The sequence below is a fragment of the Culex pipiens genome, chromosome 2 (genome assembly GCF_016801865.2).
Source record: "Culex pipiens pallens isolate TS chromosome 2, TS_CPP_V2, whole genome shotgun sequence".
In the NCBI taxonomy this organism is placed as follows: Eukaryota; Metazoa; Arthropoda; class Insecta; order Diptera; family Culicidae; genus Culex; species Culex pipiens.
Window position 1 is genome coordinate 66232867 of NC_068938.1, and position 18822 is coordinate 66251688.

At 33.9% G+C, this 18822-nt stretch overlaps 1 protein-coding gene across 1 annotated transcript in view; it reads right to left on the reverse strand.

Annotated features, from left to right (window-relative positions):
* Positions 1-18822, reverse strand: part of LOC120418429 (ATP-binding cassette sub-family C member Sur) — a 303151-nt gene that overhangs the window by 274823 nt on the left and 9506 nt on the right. The window contains exon 2 of the mRNA XM_052708136.1: positions 14445-15207. Coding sequence (XP_052564096.1) covers positions 14445-14656 — 212 coding nt within the window. The 5' untranslated portion in view covers positions 14657-15207. The remainder of the gene's footprint in view (positions 1-14444; positions 15208-18822) is intronic.

Consider the following 18822-nt stretch of genomic DNA (forward strand, 5'->3'; position numbering starts at 1 on the left):
ACAAAACCACACACAAACACACTTCCGAAAGTACGCGGGCAAATTCGCCGGAAAAGAATAAACAAATCTTCCCTTCCGGATAAAAAAGAACCAAAACCGGGGTAACAACCGGAAAGCCATCTTTGTACCTTCACCTCAGCAAAATACCAGATTCATCAGGGGAAAACCGGCAACGGAAACAACTTTTCATTTTTGGAAAAGGGAGTGTGCGTGTGGTTATGTGCACTGAAAAAAAATCATGGTAATATTACATCTTGGAAGGAGTACATCTTTTATGTAGAATTTTATCTCTGAAAATGTGTAATTTTACCACTTTTCTGTTGTAATGTCGCTTTTCAGTCTAAATTGAGGTAAAATTACATCATAAAAAAAGTAATATTCAACCTTCCAGAATAACACCTTCAAAATTTACACAATTTTTTACTGTGTGTATTTCGTTCCCCGAACAAATACATTTTGATTTCCAACGGCAGCTACGCAGCGAGTGGAAGTTACGTGCAGTCTGGGGGTTTCAAGCACGTGGTTCTGGAGAGCACGTGGGCAAATAGAGAGAGCTAGGTTGGAAGGGAATCATTTTTGTTGCAAAAGATTGTAGAACCTTCGAAGAATATTTAATTAGCCAGCAAATTTAAAAATATTTTTTAACAAAGCCAAAAATCATTTTTATATACTGTCTTGTCTTGAATATTAAAGGTATACTTTACACTAATGAAAACTTATATGAAGCAATCATCGGTTATCATAAACATAAGCAAATTCAAAGCAGCTTTTTAAATACTGTTATACTGAAAACCCATGAAAATAAGCAATTTTGTTGACTCAGCAAATGTATTGTGATTTCCTATTAAATCCAAATTCAATGTCTCACAAATAGCCAAAAAAACACAAAATATCACCCATTTTCGTCCTGCTGCCGTTCATCACCCCCCGAAAAAAGGGACAAAGACAGCATCTGTCGGCAGCATTCGCAAATGTCCGTTTAAAAAAAATTGAACAAATAAATCGATCGACCCCCTCAAAGCTGTCCTAAAACTAACAACCAAGTGCCGATTCCAAGAAAGGCCTTATAATCCTTTTTTTCATCACACTTTGTCAACGCTTAAGAGGAAACGCCTTCTGTTCGTCCCATTAACAATACACAGCAAAGCCTACAAGAAAAAAAACCGTCACAAATGTTGCCGAGACACAATTTTCCCTCCAAAAAAAACGGCAGACAAAAGCAAATATTGTATAAAATTTAAATAAAAGTTTACCGGCTTCCTCTTCCAGCATCTCATTTCTTTCTTTGCTTTTTTTTTCGTTAAGGGGAAGTCTCCACTTGGCGCCCCTCATCCGCTGACTTTTCTGCAGAATCCGTAATCGGGGAATGAATACGCAGCCTCGTCCCCAAATCACTCATTGATATTCATAATCCGAACAGCAAGAAAACGCACCAACGCAGAAAAGCGTCGTGAACGGAAGGAAACACCGTAAGGAAAGTCAAAAAAGGAAAAAAAAAACAGTGTGACGTTTCCTGTAGAGTTGGGGGGAGCTTCTGTCTAATGTTTGTGCGGGCTTTTTCTTGAGCGGAAAAGTAACACGTAAAAACTACAAAAATGCTCACGGTGTCTTTTCACAAATAAAAATAAAGCATATGAAACATAATATCTCACCCCCAGACCCAATGTCAATTAAAAACGTTTCTTAATCCACATAGGTGGGTGGTGCCTTCCTCACATTTACAAAGTTATAATGAAAATAAGTTTATGAAAAAATATATACCTGATACAGACTTTTCCAGAAAACATGCAGACTCTCATTTGAAGCAATGTGACAACCGGGCGTTTCGCATCTGGCGCGACTCTCGCACGTGAACAAAAAGACCCGGCCTTTTGAGGTTAGGCAAAAAATCACCCTTTTTGCATCTACAAAAATCTTTTTCTTGGCATAACTTTTTGAATACTTAACTAATCAGAATAAAATTTAATAGGGTCTTATGGGACCCCAAAATGAACAGAATAAGGCGAATCCAGCCAAAATCGGTTCAGCCAGTTCTGAGATAATCGAGTGGAAAAAAATCATGTCTACACACATCCCCACAGACATTTGTTCAGAATTTGATTATGAGCCGATAGGTATACGTGAAGGTATATCTAGGAGTCGTATTTAAGAAGTTCATTTTTCGAGTGATTTTATAGCCTTGCCTCAGTGAGGTGAGGAAGGCAAAAAGGCATATTTTGATTCTTAAAAGTAAAGTTCATCGTCATCGCCAAATTTTTTAAGTCATCGCAAGTTTAGTGAAAAAAGTAGATTTTTTACGTTTATGAGCGTGGTGCGTAGAGCGTCCAATTTCCCGGGGTTACAAAATTCCCGGGAAACGGGAAATTTTCAACAAATTTCCCGGGAAATCCCGGGAATTCCCGGGAAATTTGAAATTTAACGAAAATTATTCTAATCCTGTTTCTGATTAATCTTTTGCAAAGAAATTGTATAGAACAGCAACTTTAATGGTCAAAATGAGTGTGAGAGAAAATATATAAACTTTCTAATTATTAAAACTTTCAAATCGTTCCAAATGATAGAAAATATTATTAGTATTTTTGTTGAGAAGGATTTATTTAAATCAAAGTGTTTGGATAGTGAAAATCTATGCTCCACAACCATAAAATTGCTTTTAAATTTGTCTCTTGTTAAAATAAAAAAACCAAAAAATTCAAGTTGTGAATAAATAAATAATCTTTAAAAATCTAATTCCCATCGCTTTTTAACTTGAAACACTATTTCATGAAATCACAACTCAAAGTTTTCAAATATTTGGAGCGAGTTTTTGAAATAAAGTTCCATTCTTTGAGTAAATTTCATATGATATGAAGTTGTTTTTAAAGGTTTTTCATGGTTTTATGATATGATTTTAGTTATATGGTATTCAGTCTAATAAATTAATATCTATATAATAATTTTGAGTATTTAAAAGTGGTTGAAATTCAACGATATTTTTTCATATATAACCCTCATACGCCCTTGGTAGCTCACGTGCTTCATAAATTTATAACTTCAATCTGCAATTTCTCGAATACTTAGAAACGAATTCTTCTCACACATTTTTTTTTTTAATTTTATTATATCAGTTCAATTTCCATTCAACATGTTCAAGGTAAAAAAAAGTCAAGCAAATCTCAATGTTGATCTTGGTCAGAAGATGTAAATATCTTATTTTCAAAAGATATTACAAAAAAAAACATTAAAAAAGGTTGTCAAAAATAAAATAGTTTATATTCATTCTATAACAGCGTAAGTTTTGTGGTCCAACATAAAAGCAAACAATATTTCTAGTGATGAATGCTTCAGAAATAAATATTATCTGAATTAAACCTTGACATGAAATTTACAGACAAGCTGATTAGTTCAATATGAACAGTAGATGGAAATAAATAAAATCAAATCAGGTTCTCCAATTATTATTTTTTGTTTAATTTCAAAACATTGGTGCCAAAAAGGTAGGAAAATGTAAACTTCTGCTTGTATTTCGGGAATTCCCGGGAAATTTACAAATATCCCGGGAAACGGGAAATATTTTTTTCCGGGACCTCCAAAACGACATTTTGAGTTTTAATACGACCTTTTTAAATATCAGGCTAAAGGAGAATGGGCAAATTTGTATGGGAGCTGGTCCAAGGATGTACACGAACGGGAGAAACTTAATTCGAAAGATCTCACCGAGACATGAAAAAAAGTCTTCTAGATGAGCTCTCTAAACCCCGGGGTTCAAAAGTTACAAGTTGTTGAAGCTTGAGTATTTTGGGTTCAAATGTACAAAAAATCGTATTTTTGCTATTTCTGAAATCACTCATAAATAGAGGGTGACGAGCGGGAATTCCCGGGAAATCGACCATTTTTGGACCTCTCGATTCCCGGGAAATTCGGTCGAGACTCCCGGGAAATTTTATACTTATAAATATCGAAGCAAAATTATACAATTCTAAATTGTATAGAACATTGGAAGTTCAATGTTCGATGTCCAAGTTCGAATAAAACAATGCTTCTCTTATCTTCTTATTCGAAAAGTTTAAATCTTAACTCGTAAAAAAATCCAATAACTATAATTGACAGAAACCAAAAAAAAATGGACCCCAAAATTTATCATACTTAGCAGTTACACCCCAAAAATGAAATCTTATGTTTTTTTAAATTATTTTTATTAATTTATTCTAAGAGGGAAAAGCTTTTTCAAAATAAGTTCAATTTCCATATCCTCTCTCGAGCATAGCAATCCTCTCTAGGGTAATTTCGCTGTATCAAGGTAATTTCCTTTCTTGATGTCAATAAGTCATTTTGTGTTTCATGTCAACCTCAATATTCAATTATATTTTAGAAAAACAATTGTGAACATTCGGGTTTTCCTGATAACTGTAAATATTTCTTCAATTAATATTTACAGTTAACCTTAAAAAGGAAAAAAAAGTTTAAATTGTTGTTTTTAATTCGTTGTTTTTCATATTGCAAATATCCCGATAGTGGAAAATTATATATTAGCTAGGGTAAATTCTCGTATGTTTGGCAGGTTAAGCTTTTGCTTCTAACTCCATCCAATTGGCTGATTTTCACTATTTAAACAACTAATTTTGCAAAACTTTTGATAGAAACTTGCTTGCTCACTTCTTATTGGGCTATTTATCACTCGAGTTCGGTTGAAAACGCTTTTAATTAGCTCTAATTGAATGTCAAAGTTCTGACCTGCCAACATTAGAGGCACGCTGGAATTAGATGCTGTTCCCCTATTTGTTTTTACTTCACAAAAATCATGCAACAAGCTTGTGAAACTTTTATCACTCAGTGCGAATAAAAATTCGTTAACATTTTAAACTACAATTTTGAGCACATATGTGGAACTTAATTTCAAAAAGAGAGAATCGTACGGTCCTGCCTCTAGCGGTGCTGCAACAATTAGACAAGATTTTCTGCCAGATGGGATCGAGGGGTTTCAAAACTGTGTAAAACATTAAGATTTCAAAATCTATACCCCTCGTATATTGCTGCCCGGTGAAACTCTGGTATAAACCTGTCAAAACACAATCAAAGTAATCCTTGGATGAAACTGGGACAGTCAATCAAAACGAATGACAAAATAAATAAAAAATGGTTGGATATGGAATAATCCATAAATTTCTTTAGATATAAAGCCGTTCAAAACATTTAAGTTTATTAAACCTACTTATAAGTTTTCCATATTGGTTTCACGCAATTATAAATCTAACAAAATTTGTGGATTTGCTGCTAATGTTTTTGGTGATTTGTCATTGGACATGTACTATAGACAGTCGTGTTTCTTCAAGCAGCTTGACGGGGTCAGCAACTTTTCCTATGTGACTTAAAGGAAGCTTCTAGAGTAAGATTTCAGTAATATTACTTGCTGAAATGTTTTAGTTGAAAAGACCTCTCAGCTGCGATTAAATAATACAATTTTTCGCATCCGTAAGCAGAGCTTACTTGTAATATTACTTGCTGAAATGTTTTAGTTGAAAAGACCTCTCAGCTGCGATTAAATAATACAATTTTTCGCATCCGTAAGCAGAGCTTGATTGTTTACGTTTCTGTCTATCTGGTATAGTGAAATTTCTTTGGTCAAAGGATGCCATGACAATGTCGTGGACAAAATCCTTATTATACCACTAGACAAATCTTTCCGGACCCACTTTTTGAGAGAGAATTTGTACGGAGTTCCACGTATGTGATTTTGAGTCAGAAAAAGCTCAAAACCATCTTGTATTTGCAGATTCAGAAAAAAAAATCAAAAGGTAGATATAGTTCCTCTGATAAAGACGATATTGAAGTTAACGTTTCTTAGATTAATTATGAATTAAATGTAACTTAGTTGAATAAAAAAAAATGATAATATTACATTGTCTCTTAAATTATTGCCACTGTTGGCATAGAAAAAAACTCCCGGGTCCCGGGAATTCCCGGGAAATGACCAAATTCAACTCTCGATTCCCGGAAAATTAAAAATCTCGAGAATCGTCACCCTCAACTCATAAAATCCTTTTTTTATTATGGATTTCGATCATCTTGACTTCACTGAAGCAGTTTGGGTAGGACCCGTTTTCAAAATCTTCAAGTTTCGACTTGTCAATGATGCTAAAACATATCAGAACTTACAGTTTTTGCTGATACGCGTCGAATGAAGTCAAGATGATCGAAATCCATAATAAAATAAGGATTTTATGAGTGATTTCAGAAATAGCAAAAATACGATTTTTTGTACATTTGAACCCACAATACTCAAACTTCAACAACTTGTAACTTTTGAACCCCGGGGTTTAGAGAGTTCGTCCAGAAGACTTTTTTTCATGTTTCGACGAGATCTTTCGAATAAAGTTTCTCTCGTTCGTATACATCCTTGGACCAAATTCGCCCATTCTTCTTTTTGAAAACTAATGTAAAAAAAATATGTACATCCTAGAGAGCTCAAATGGGTTCAAATTGCGTGGAAATGTGGATTTCAAAAATAGCGAAAATCGACGAAGATGGCAATTTTTGAACCCCCCTCACACGGCGTAGGTCACTTTAATGATCAAACAAATGAAAATACAGGGAAAATTATTTTAACCATGGAGCCCCCAGACCAATCTTGGGACTAACTGGACAACTTTTTTCGAAATGTGCTGTTTTTGTGGGCAATTGCTGATAGATTTTCACCAAGCCAGACTTTTGGTTAAAATAATTTCAATTTTAACACCTTATCTTCTTTTTACAACTCAAATTAGGCCGCTGCAAATATTTTTTGAAGTGTATGTCCCTCGACACTGACCAAAGTCGAGTCGAGAATAAAAATTGAAATTACGAGCCATGTTTTCAACATTTTAATGAAATAAAAGTTTTTTTAAATGCGTTATACACCTGTCCAGATGATTTGCCATCATTAGTTTCCAAAATATTTAAGTAATGACAAAAATTTTATTTTTTTGCGAAAAATAATTTTTTTGCGGTCCTTTACATTGGATTTTCATAAAAATTCAAAACATTTTTAACAAGCCCAAACATGCTAAATATGATTATCAGTGCAGAAAAATTCAGTTTAGATTATTTTCAGTTGATAAGACTTCTATTTTCAAAGAAATTTTGAAGTTTTTTGGAAATTTTATTCTGCCCCCTGATTTTAAATTATAAAGGAGGGGGTGACATAAAATTTGGAAAATGTTTGCAACGGCCTTATTATAATTTGTAATGTGAGTATTACACGACGCAAAATTTTGTATGGATTTTCATTACACCAAAGTTTTTATATGAATATAATATAAAATACTCAGAATATAATACTCAAATTTTCATAACGCAAAGTTTTGTTAAGATTTTTACTGAACCAAAGATTTTAGAGTAAAAATCTCATATTTTCACAACTTATTGTTTCAAACACCCAAATTTCCATAAATTGAAAAATCCAAAATCTTTTTAAATAAAACGAAAAAAAACATTGAACATTTAAGAGAAGGAATTTAGTTTTACAAATATGAATAATGTAAATTTAACTATTATTGTTAAAAAACAATCAATAAGGTTTTAAGTTTATAAATTGAAAATCAAACTAATAGTTCTCGAGATATCTTGAGTTGAAAAATGAGGTCAAATTTACGTATTTCCCAAAAAAAAAACATTAAGATAACATAACAGAAAATAATTACTTGCCTTCTATCGGATGGGATTAAGTAAAACGTCGGTCCAATTGCGTAAAAGAGGTTTTGGGTGACTCAACACACATAACCTACGAACGCCTAGAAATGAGCAGAAACTTGCAACAGAGCCCACAAAAGACCCGGGGGTCGTTAAAGTTGCTTTGCTTTTTTGACTTACTGTACAACGAAAAAAAAAAACAATTAATATCAACTTGATAAAATGAATTTTATATTTGTCAGGTTATTGAAATTTTGAAAATCTTTAAAACAAATGCCCTCTGACTTTTCTAGCCGAACATTTTCATACAGCATTATCAGTTCCAAATCTTGTTCATTTAATAAAATTTAGTTTGACAATATTTTACTTTTTTAATCAGATTAAACAAAAAAATTAATACCGGATATTTTGGGGATTCGACTTATAGTAATACATATTTAATAAAAAAAAAACTATACCTTTTCTGTACTTTACATAAGGAACGTTTAGACAAAGTTTCATCCAAAAAAGTTTTTTTTTTTATTTGAAAATCATGTGAGAAATTTAGATTTTTTTCGCTTGACTTGTCGAATATTAGCTTATTCGTACCATTTATTTGCAAAATTTGAGAAAATATTTTGAAAAATTTGAATTAACTTTTTAAATAGAAAGATTGAAAAATGGTAAAATTTAAATAAAATGGCAGCAAATTTTCAATATATTTAATTTTAAACATTGAAAATTTGTCTCCAAAACATATATGTCATTTTTTCATATATGAAAAAATCAATGACTGATTTTTGTAGCTCAGCAGCGAACTATTCAATTTCACAGGAATTTATTTCAGCTCTCCAAAAAATACACTTATTTAGGGTTTTCTATCAGTTTCTGAAGATTATGAAATAAAATTTCTTTTTTATTGAAATAAACTTTAAAATGGCTATCACTTAAAAATTGTGATTTCATCAAAGATTCTAATAATTAATGAATTACCGAATAACCAACATAAAATCAAAGTAATTAATGATTCTTTACCAGTCTGTGGCCTTGCTGGAAACCCCTTGTATTTTTTTTTCTTTAGCATCAAATTTGAGGATTTTACATAAAATATTATACTATCGAAATGTATGAAAAAATCCCGATCATTTGCTACCCATTTGATAGCCACAACAATATCCAAAAGGTCAATCTTATGCAAAATTTGTTGAACTTTCCAAAAAAAAAATTTTTTAAAGGCACACAATTGAGTTTTAGTGGTTGAAATTTGAAAAACTAGTCAAAACTGGTCAAAATCATTACTTTTTCAAAAAACTTGTTTGTATAATTCTGATAACTCGTGAAAAATACATAAATATATAAAATAAAAAAAAGGTTTAAATGAAAAATGGCCTTTCTGGGTTATTGCAGATTCGAAAAGTACATTAAATTTTCCATAAAATGACATGTAAATTTCTATTTCTTCACGGTTTCGACCTTCAAATCACTGAAAAACGTGTGTTAGCTGAATTCAGAAAAATAAAAGGGGTCGTACCGCCCCACCGCCACGCGATATCGCAAAATGGACCTCGGATTCGTGATCAGGAATCAAAAATACCCCTCAGAGCACAGTCTCACGAAAATCGAAGAGAGGTCGGAGAGAGCGGAGAATTACCCACTTAATTTTAGTAATTTGTAAGACGTAGTTTTTATTATTCCTTATAAAATAGTGTGATTATTTAGGAATATTGGTCTAAAAATAAAAAAAAACAACAACCTAATTTACTGATTAATCAAAAAAAGCTCAGTATGATTTTGTATACTCGAATGATTGAAAAATGCAAAAAAACAAAATCCTAACGGTTCAAAAAATTTTGAAAAAAAATGTGTTCCGAAATCCGATGTTCTAAAAATTACAACCCTTAAATATTTTATTAATATTCATAAAATAAAACACACCGTGTAACGACAAATATTCCCACGAGACAAACCCCGCACTCCGTGATTAGCCCTGATATAAGCAGGGGCTCATAAGAGGAGTTCACACCCCTTGACGACACCACCTCCCTTCTTGTCCACCCCTTGAAAAACTGTAGCACAAACACACATTCGAAACAAGTTATCTCCGCAGTGAGACCATAAACTTGGCAATCGTATCACTTTCCTAAATGGGTGACGATTTTCAGCCCCCTCCAGCCTGGGCTGAGCCGAGCATTTTTTGGGTGGCCACAAACTGCCAAAAAAAAGGGCAGAAGAGGTTTGAGAGGCACTTCTTGCAAAGATATGTAAATTTTGAAAGGGGAAGTCCGCATGGATTTGGCCATGAGGCCGGAATCGATGAAATTAGAAGTCATACCGGAATTGGCATTTGGCACGTGGGCACTGGTCCACGAGGTTTTTTGATAGTTAGTGCTAGACGTGACCCGAAAATGTGTTATGGGACGATTAAGGAAATAGAATTTCTAATGGTTAACTGTATTTTTCTACCTGAAGTATCACTAACCCTTATTAGCACAGGTGGTAACACTACCTAAAATAATTAGCATTTTCAACCTAGGGGCACCTTTTCCGGTGAGCATGTTATTACCTTGACCAATAACCTTGGTTCACACGTCAGTAACAAATTTTATATTCAAACATCTCCCAACACGACGTCGTCGTGCTATCTTGTCGCACCCGCCATTTCGGCGTTCCGAGAAAAACACGTTTAAATGTTTGACCTTGAATAAACAAAAAAGAAAGCAAACACGTTTGTTGCTGGAGTCCCGAGTTATAATTTCAAATATTTACACTAGTCTAACTTGTACGTGCGTCAAACGCGTTCTGACCTGAAATCCCTCTTTCCAGTTGTAGCACTTACATGAATTTTCAGGGAGTGACAAGATAGCACAACAAGATTGAAACTACTTTCATATGTAAAGTGACAAAATGCACGGAGTTTTTTCGCATTTCATTGAATATCTCAGGATTAAAATCGAATTTTGGGGATCTGTGAAGGTCAAAAGGTGAGGCATTGTAAGCTGCACAATTTGGCCCAACATGCACGTGCGACAAGCTAGCACGACGGCGACGAACAGTATCGCATCGTCCAGTTGAAACTGAAGGTGATGCCAAATGTTTACCGATCATTTATGCAGTGTTTTGCGTGAGAGTGTGATGTGTTTGTCAATAGTCCATCCGGTCTCGATGAATCTGCTCTCCAAACTCATAGACGTGACGGCATTCATCGCTCAAGATGCTCAAATCCAAACCAATTCTCAAGTACGCATTCACACTCACAGAACGCAAATTCAGTCCTCGACTATTTACCCAGTTGAATGAGCAACTCTGGTGCTTAAAATTTTCCAATTACTGGTGTGCGCCCCGCAATTCATCCGGGAACCGACAACAAGTGCCATTAGTGGGGCAAACTTGAGCGGTGGAGCAACCCTCATTTGGGCACTTTAATTGTCGCAAATTCTTTGCGGAAGTTTTCGTGCGAAAATTATGTGAAGTGGGGGGGGGGGGGGGAGAGACGTGACAAATCCACTGAAAAGTCAAGATTGGAAACTTTGTCACAAACTGAAAAATGACATCTTAATAATTTAAAATGGAAAACATTTAGAACAAAGTTAAATTTGAGCACAATCAGCAGATAATCACGATGATGAAGTCGAATATGAAATGATACAAATATTTAAATTGAACATTATTATGTCACTGGTATTCATTGGACAAACTCTCTACATTTTCGCAATTCCACTATTATTTTTTAAATGAAACTTTGTCCATTCTCCATCTAATTTTGCGGGCTAGTATTACAACATGAACATGAAAATGTTCATATCTGTATCTCGAAAAGGGATTTTCTGATAGATTTGTTCGGCAAAATTGAAGACTAAAATTCAGACCTTTCAGAAAAAAAGGTACACGGAAATAATTTTTAGATGACTTTATGTACACGGTATAGAGGAAGCAAAATATTAAAAATCGAAAACACCCATGGGAGAGTTATGCGTAGAAAGACGTGTTTCACCTTCCTGATTAAGAATATGTTCGATTCAAAATATTTTATCGGTGAAAATCACGTTTTTCAGAAAAGTGCGTAAAATTGATTAATAAGTACTTATTTTGAATGTTTATGATAATCGAAGGAGGCAGTGCGTGGCCGAATGGTTACGCTGTCCGCTTTGTAAGCAGATGATTCTGGGTTCAATTCCCATCTGTTCCAACCTTCCATCGGATGAGGAAGTAAAATGTCGGTCCCGGCCTTGGTTGTTAGGCCGTTAAGTCATTCCATGTGTAGGAGTCGTCTCCATGCCATAAGTACAAACAACACACCAAACCAAACCTACTCCGGTGGAATCGCTGGCGGCGGTTGGACTCACAATCCAAAGGTCGTCAGTTCAAACACTGGGGAGGAAGGTTCCTTGGAGTAAAAGAGGTTTGGGTGCTCTCCTCATTCAAGCCTTCGGATTCCTACTCATAAAAAATATTGTTACATTATTTATGATGAAACACATTTGCACGTTATTAAACATTTAAATTTAAATGCAATTTGATGTAAATTTACAACAAATCATACGTAAAAAAACATGATTTTAAGTGTGATTCAACCGTTTACGTCGAATCTCACGTTTACATCAACTGAGTTTACATGTAATTCATTTTTTACGTGTCTTGTAAATTCACATATTTTTTTTTGTGTAGGTTCGAGCAGAAACTTGCAATAGAGACCACAAAAGACCCGGGGGTTGTTAATGTGGATGGTTTGTTTTTTGTTGTTGTTATAATCGAAGGTAAGAAACACTTCGTATAATAAGACTTAATAACAAATTATTAGAATTCACTTGAGCCACCATGCGCCTCATCCCATAGTACTTTAGATCGAAAAACATTTTTTTCTTAAAAAAAATCCGAATTTCACCGATAGAATATTTTGAATCAAACATGTTCTTAATGAGGAAGGTGAAACACAACTTTCTAGGTATAAATCTCCCATAGGTGTTTTCGATTTATAATATCTTGCTTCCTCCATACCGTGATTTGTAGCTTAAAAATGAATTCCCGAAGTACCTACGTATTTTTTGATTTTTGGAAGTTTTTTAATCCGTTTTTGAGGACAAATAAAAAATGCATGTTATGCGCTAGAGTTTAAGATGGTGTAGATTCTGGCACCGGAGTTATGATTTTGTTTGAATGTGATTTTCGGAAAAAAAATATCACAAATATTGTCAAACAAAATATAAAAAATCAGTTTTAAATGCAAAATCGAATTTGCATCGAAAATAAATTCACACTTTTTTAAAAAAAGAAGCACTTTGAGCATTGGCTACTATGATCGATATATTGCAATTTTGCATGCTAAAAATAGGGTTTAAAACACCTAATTTCATGACAAACTAATCAGTTCACAGCTCAAATAAGCTAAATTTAAATTATAACCATGAAAATTAATATTTTGCGACAGTAAAAAGCTACGAAATTTGCATATGAAAGAAAATTCTGCAAATTTAGATGAAATCAAGTTGTTGGAAAAATTGCGATCGATATGAGCATTTTTTTTCAAATGTTCCCTGATGTCTACTTTTAGTTGGATTTGAAATGTTAAAAAGAACACTTTTCTGAAATTTTCTTCTCTTTTCTATGAAAATAATTTTGAAATTTTGGATCAAGCAAAATCTTTTTGATAAGCTTACCTTGGTCGTTTGGAAATGTTAGTCTAGATTTTCAAAACTATATATTTTTTATTATCGATTAGAGTAAAAATTTCAAAACAGATTTTTTTCTTTGAATTTAAAATTAAACCTATAATTCTCCAGATAATTATACATTTTTTCAGCTTCTTCAAAATATTTGGTTCAGAGGTGCTTTTCTTTCATATTTTTAAATGGCAGATTAACTGAACTTTTTTTTAATGTGACCATTACAATATGCCCTTGGGCACTGTGCACATTTTGTGATGAAACATGTGAAAAATTTAAAGATTGACAGGAACCTAGTACTACGTTTTGTTCAGAAACTCATGCCAAACATTTTGCTACAAAAAGCTCATGAAAAGATGATTTCTATAAAAAGTTATATAACAAATACTATTACGAAAATAAAAAAGGTGCAAAAAAAGTATGTACACCTTTCGAAAAATTAACATAAATAATGTTATTTGTTATCAAATCACCATAAATCCAGTCTCCCAACTCCAAATAGGCATCCTTGACTGATTAAAAAAAATAATTTGGATTGAATATAAAGTTTACTAACTACTTAGTATAAAAGTTTATATAACTCTGTAATTTCTTTATAAAACTTATCCAAACTGAATTTAGCAAACTTTTAATTTAACTAAATGTCAATATATTGCCATAGAATTGCTGAATACTCATTTTGGAGTGGGTTTAATACCGATTTTTCGTTGGAATTTCGTACCAACCCAAAATTACGTCGTCAGAAAATCCGCCGGCATCCGAACCGGTCCACGATTCACAAGTCAACCTATGTGGCATCGGAAAGGGCATAAAATTTCCGATCTTTTGATACTCAAACATCTAGGGTTTCCATAAAACCCACGTTTTTAAATACAGTGGACTCTCTGGCTGTCGATATTCTCGATATCTCCAGCTGTCAATAAATTGTTCAGTCCCTTCAAATAGATTGCTTTGTTTTTTTAAGCACAAGATAAGAAAAACATTGCTATCAAAGTTAAACGATGTTTTTCTTTGTATTCTATTCTGTATTCTTAACGAAGATTTGATTTTTCCTCGAAAAGCCAAACGTTTTTCTCACCCAAAACTGAACAAAAAACCATCATTTACACACAAAATCTGCGACCACCATCCCCTTTCCCCCCCTATTATAATACTCACTTCCAATTAAATCGCCACCCAACGTACACCAGCATGGCGACGAGTCCTGCCAGCGCCACCCCGTTCACCGCCAGCCCGTACAGGTTCAGCCGGCAAAGTTCGCCCAGTTGGGCCGGCGTCAGATTGCCACCCATCAGCCCGATGTAGGCCCGCAGCATCGGTCCCCTTCCCCCACCAGCCTCCCCTCTTGGGCTAGGGAGCTCGCAAACCATTTTCGCGCAACACCCTTCCCAATTAGTTTCACTGTAAACTTTTCCGCCCTACCCAACCCAGCCCCAACTCACTTTTCCAACATTCGGAATCACTCTTTTGTTTCAGCACACATGATGACTGACTCACGAAACTGGGAGCGATTGTGTATGTGTGTGTGTGTGAAAATTTTAATTTTCTCCGCTTTTTTACCGGAATTTTAACGAGGATATCACTTTCATTCACCGATTCTTCACTCTTTGTGGAAGCTGCATTCAATTACAATCAACACAAATTTACACACCTTTTTATCATGTAAAAAAATCACTTCTTTTCATACTCAAAAAAAAATCACGCTTAAAACGCGCTCCTCTCTCATTCACGATCGCCAACGATCGACTGGCGCCGAATGACCAACGATCGCCACGCGAACAAATTCGTTGGTTCTCCTCTCTCACGATGGTTTTCCACGACGCAGGTCCAGCGATCCTCTCCGAGGTGAAAAATTCTCTTGTTTGTTTGTCCTCGCGCGATCGTTGAGCAAGCTAAACTTATTGATGATCTGGAGCACGATCTGCAAAGCGAGAGAGAAAGAAAAAGATTGCGTGAGAAAATAGAATCAGATTTCTGGATATTTTCAGCCGCCCTCTGTTGTACAAGTGCTTTCGGGGAAAATCTGATCTTGATTGCGGCGATCGGGAGTTTTTGTACGTGGGTGGGTTAATGTGTGTTTTTGTTTGCTAATCGGTTTTATTGCCTTGATTTGGGTTGGGAAATTGCAAACTTGCCTCGTTTGGTGGATTGGATACAAAATGGTTAAACTGTTTATTTATTTTTTAATTTCGTGATATTTCACAAAAATGCTTATTATTATTATTATTTTAAACTTGAGCACATACACCCTTACACACCATTTAAATGAAAATTACCTCTTAAACCACTTTACACAAACGAGAACGCAAACATTTCCATAAACAATTCGGCAAGGAAAACACAATTTTGAATCATCGTACAACGTTTACACTCAACGCCAGTTGGAAAACGTAAACATACACAAGAGCACGATATGTACCTACGTAGAAGAATGAAAAATATTTTCTTCCAATTTTTTGTTTTTTGCTTGCGTTATCAAACAAGACAACTTTTCTAATAAAATTTAGTTAAAAAAAAATTGGATGAAATGTTGGGAGTATTTTCATTCTTCGTTTTAATTTAATTAATCGTTTTAACTATCAGCATGAACATGAGCATGAGAGATTTAATTTATCGTTTTAACTATCAAGTGCTAAAAATGAAATCTTTGAGAAATTTTCAAATATTAAAAATAAAAATAACTTTAAATCTCCAAACTAAGGCATAATATTTCAAATTGTCATCGTTTTTCCGAAGGTTGTTTCGCCGAATGGACGTTCGACCGATTGAAAAAAATCGGCTAAAAACGAATTGTGAAGAAATAATTCGTAGTGAAATAAGTTAAATTATTAACAAACCAATTTTTAAAGATTATTTTTCATAATATCTGTGAGTTTTTTGCATTATTTTAACACTGAATTGGACTTAAAAAGATAATGCCTGTATGTATTAAACAAGGGCTCTGATTTTGGGTTAAAAGATCAAACCACTCACTCATCGCCGAGCGAATCTTTGCGACCGAAGCGCGCAACCGAAGAGTATGGTGAATTTCTTTACCTACTCCGTTCAGAGTGTTCAGAGAGGAGAGAATCTAACAAAATACCAGCGCGGCGCGCTTTTGGCCATCACTACCACAGTTTGCCGTAATTTTGTTTTTGGGACGATGGAAATTGCTGTCAAATGTGTCTTTAATATTGTGTTATCTACAAAATTTTAAAATATTTTAGATATCATCGATTTGAATCAATTTAAAAAATGATCAAAGCAAATCCGTTCGCAGACTATTTTGAGTCAGCTTTGAGCGACTTAGCGCAATAAGCCTCTCTGAACCATTTGCTGCACTAGCCGATTCGAGAGAGAGGGAGAGCAAAAGAGAGAGTATTCAGTAGCGATTGGTGTGGAAGTGACAAACGGTAGGAAATTGTCAGGGCAGTTTTGTGTCGCTTTCGATTTGTGCTCGCGAGTTAAAGAGTCTTTTTGGAGCAATCAGGACCCTTGGTTTTATGTTCTTTCAAACAGGAGCAATTTTGAAAAATAATAAAAGTAAGTTCTTTGACTTTATGGCAATCTTTCAAACAAGAGTAGTTCTTGAATTATATAAAAATATCACGTTTTTTATATTTTTATGAAATTTAAAGAATTATTTTCTGCAGGCTTTGACATAAACTTTAAACATTATTTGTAACCACCTTCAAAAAGATTATCATACAAATTTACGTTTTGTATTATTTTTTATTTTGTAGCTGCTACAATTTTTAAAGAATAACTTTACAAAAAAAAATAGTTATTTCTGTGGGGTTTGTTTGTTTGAACATAAGCAATTCCTTGAAATTAATGTGGAAGAGCTTTAAAAAAAAATATTTACATACATATATGCAGCTTTTTTTTATTAATGGTCAGCAGTTCTTTGTAAAACCAATGGAATTTCATTATTATACTTCAGAGGTTTTGCATTCTTTCGAAAATGAATTCAAACATTGAATTATTTTTTCTGTGGGGTTTTGCATTCTATCAAACATGACCAGAAATAAGAAAAAATGTATGTGAGTTTTTGCATTCCATTAAAATAAATTGCAAAAAAATACATTTTTTTAATTTTATTTAGCCAAAATTAAATACATATGTCTATCCCGCAAAACGTCCTTTGGTGAAATGTCTATTTGGTAAGACAACATTCGGAAAACTGTACCACATTTCTTTTTATATGTTAAGCTTGATATCGACATGTTGTATATAATTTTAATTCAAACATTGGATTGTTCAAAATGATGTCATTTTTTACATTTTTAACTAGTGTATAGTATATAGTGGATTTGGCCATATTGAAAAAGATGAAAACGATTTCTAGTTCCTCACGTACGAATATTACAACTTTTTTTATAACTTAAAATTAACCGTCCAAACTAATGATTGAATATTATTTGAAATAAATTTAAAAAAATATTTAGAAAAGCCTTATTATGAATTGCTTTAACTGTATTTAATTGTTGCAAATATTTTTAAAAATTTATAGCCTTCCACTCTTAGCAATGTCAAGGGTATACCCTATAGGGCAAAACAAAATAACCTGAAATTGCAAGCTATACTTCCAACATTTGGATGAGAAAGATGTTTCAAAATGCATTTTGAGCAATTCTCTACCAAAACCGGAAATGGATTTTATTTGTATTTTTTGATTTGGCTCAAACATTGTGGGGGCTTTCCCTATGACCAAAGAAGCTATTTTGTGTCATTGGTTCACCCATACAAGTCTTCATACAATTTTGGCTGCTGTCCATACAAAAATGGTACGTAAATATTTTAATATCTGTAACTTTTGAGTGAATTTTCTGATCAATTTGGTGTCTTCGGCAAAGTTATAGGTATTGTTGAGGACTATTGAGAAAAAATAGGTACACGGAAAAAAAATTTGCCGATTTTTTAATTAACATTTTTTTCACAAAAACTCAATTTCCCAAAATACGTATTTTTTGATTTTTGAGATTTTTTGATATGTTTTAGGGGACAAAAACCCGCAACTTTTGAGTCATAGAGAAACATGGTCAAAAAATTTGCCGCCGAGGTATGATTTTTTGAAAAAATAAGTGATTTTAATCTAATCTAATCTAATCTAATCTAACCCTAGCGCAGCCAGTCTTTCGAGGGCATCCTGGAAAATGCCTTAGGTTGATTAACGCCTAGCATCCTCTTGTCATTATTAACAATTGCAGTGCCCCAATGCAATAAATTGCTTTGAAACATCACAAAAGTTAAAGCGGCCAGGCCAACTGCGTAAAGTTTACCGCAAAGATGATTCGTTGAATTGGATTGAGTTTGAACACGAATGTTCAAACAACAATACAGTTCTGAATCTACAGGGGAGGAAGAAACGTGGGGATCCCCCGCTCACGTTCCTGTTTGTTTAGGCAATTGATCGTTGGGAGCACCATGCTAAGAAGTTTTGGTGCTCCGGGACCCTCTGGGATGAGACATTGTATTTCCACAAATGCCCTGGACACTTTTGCCATGGTTATAGCGCCACAACTCGCTCTTTTTGAAAAAATAAGTGATTTTTGGG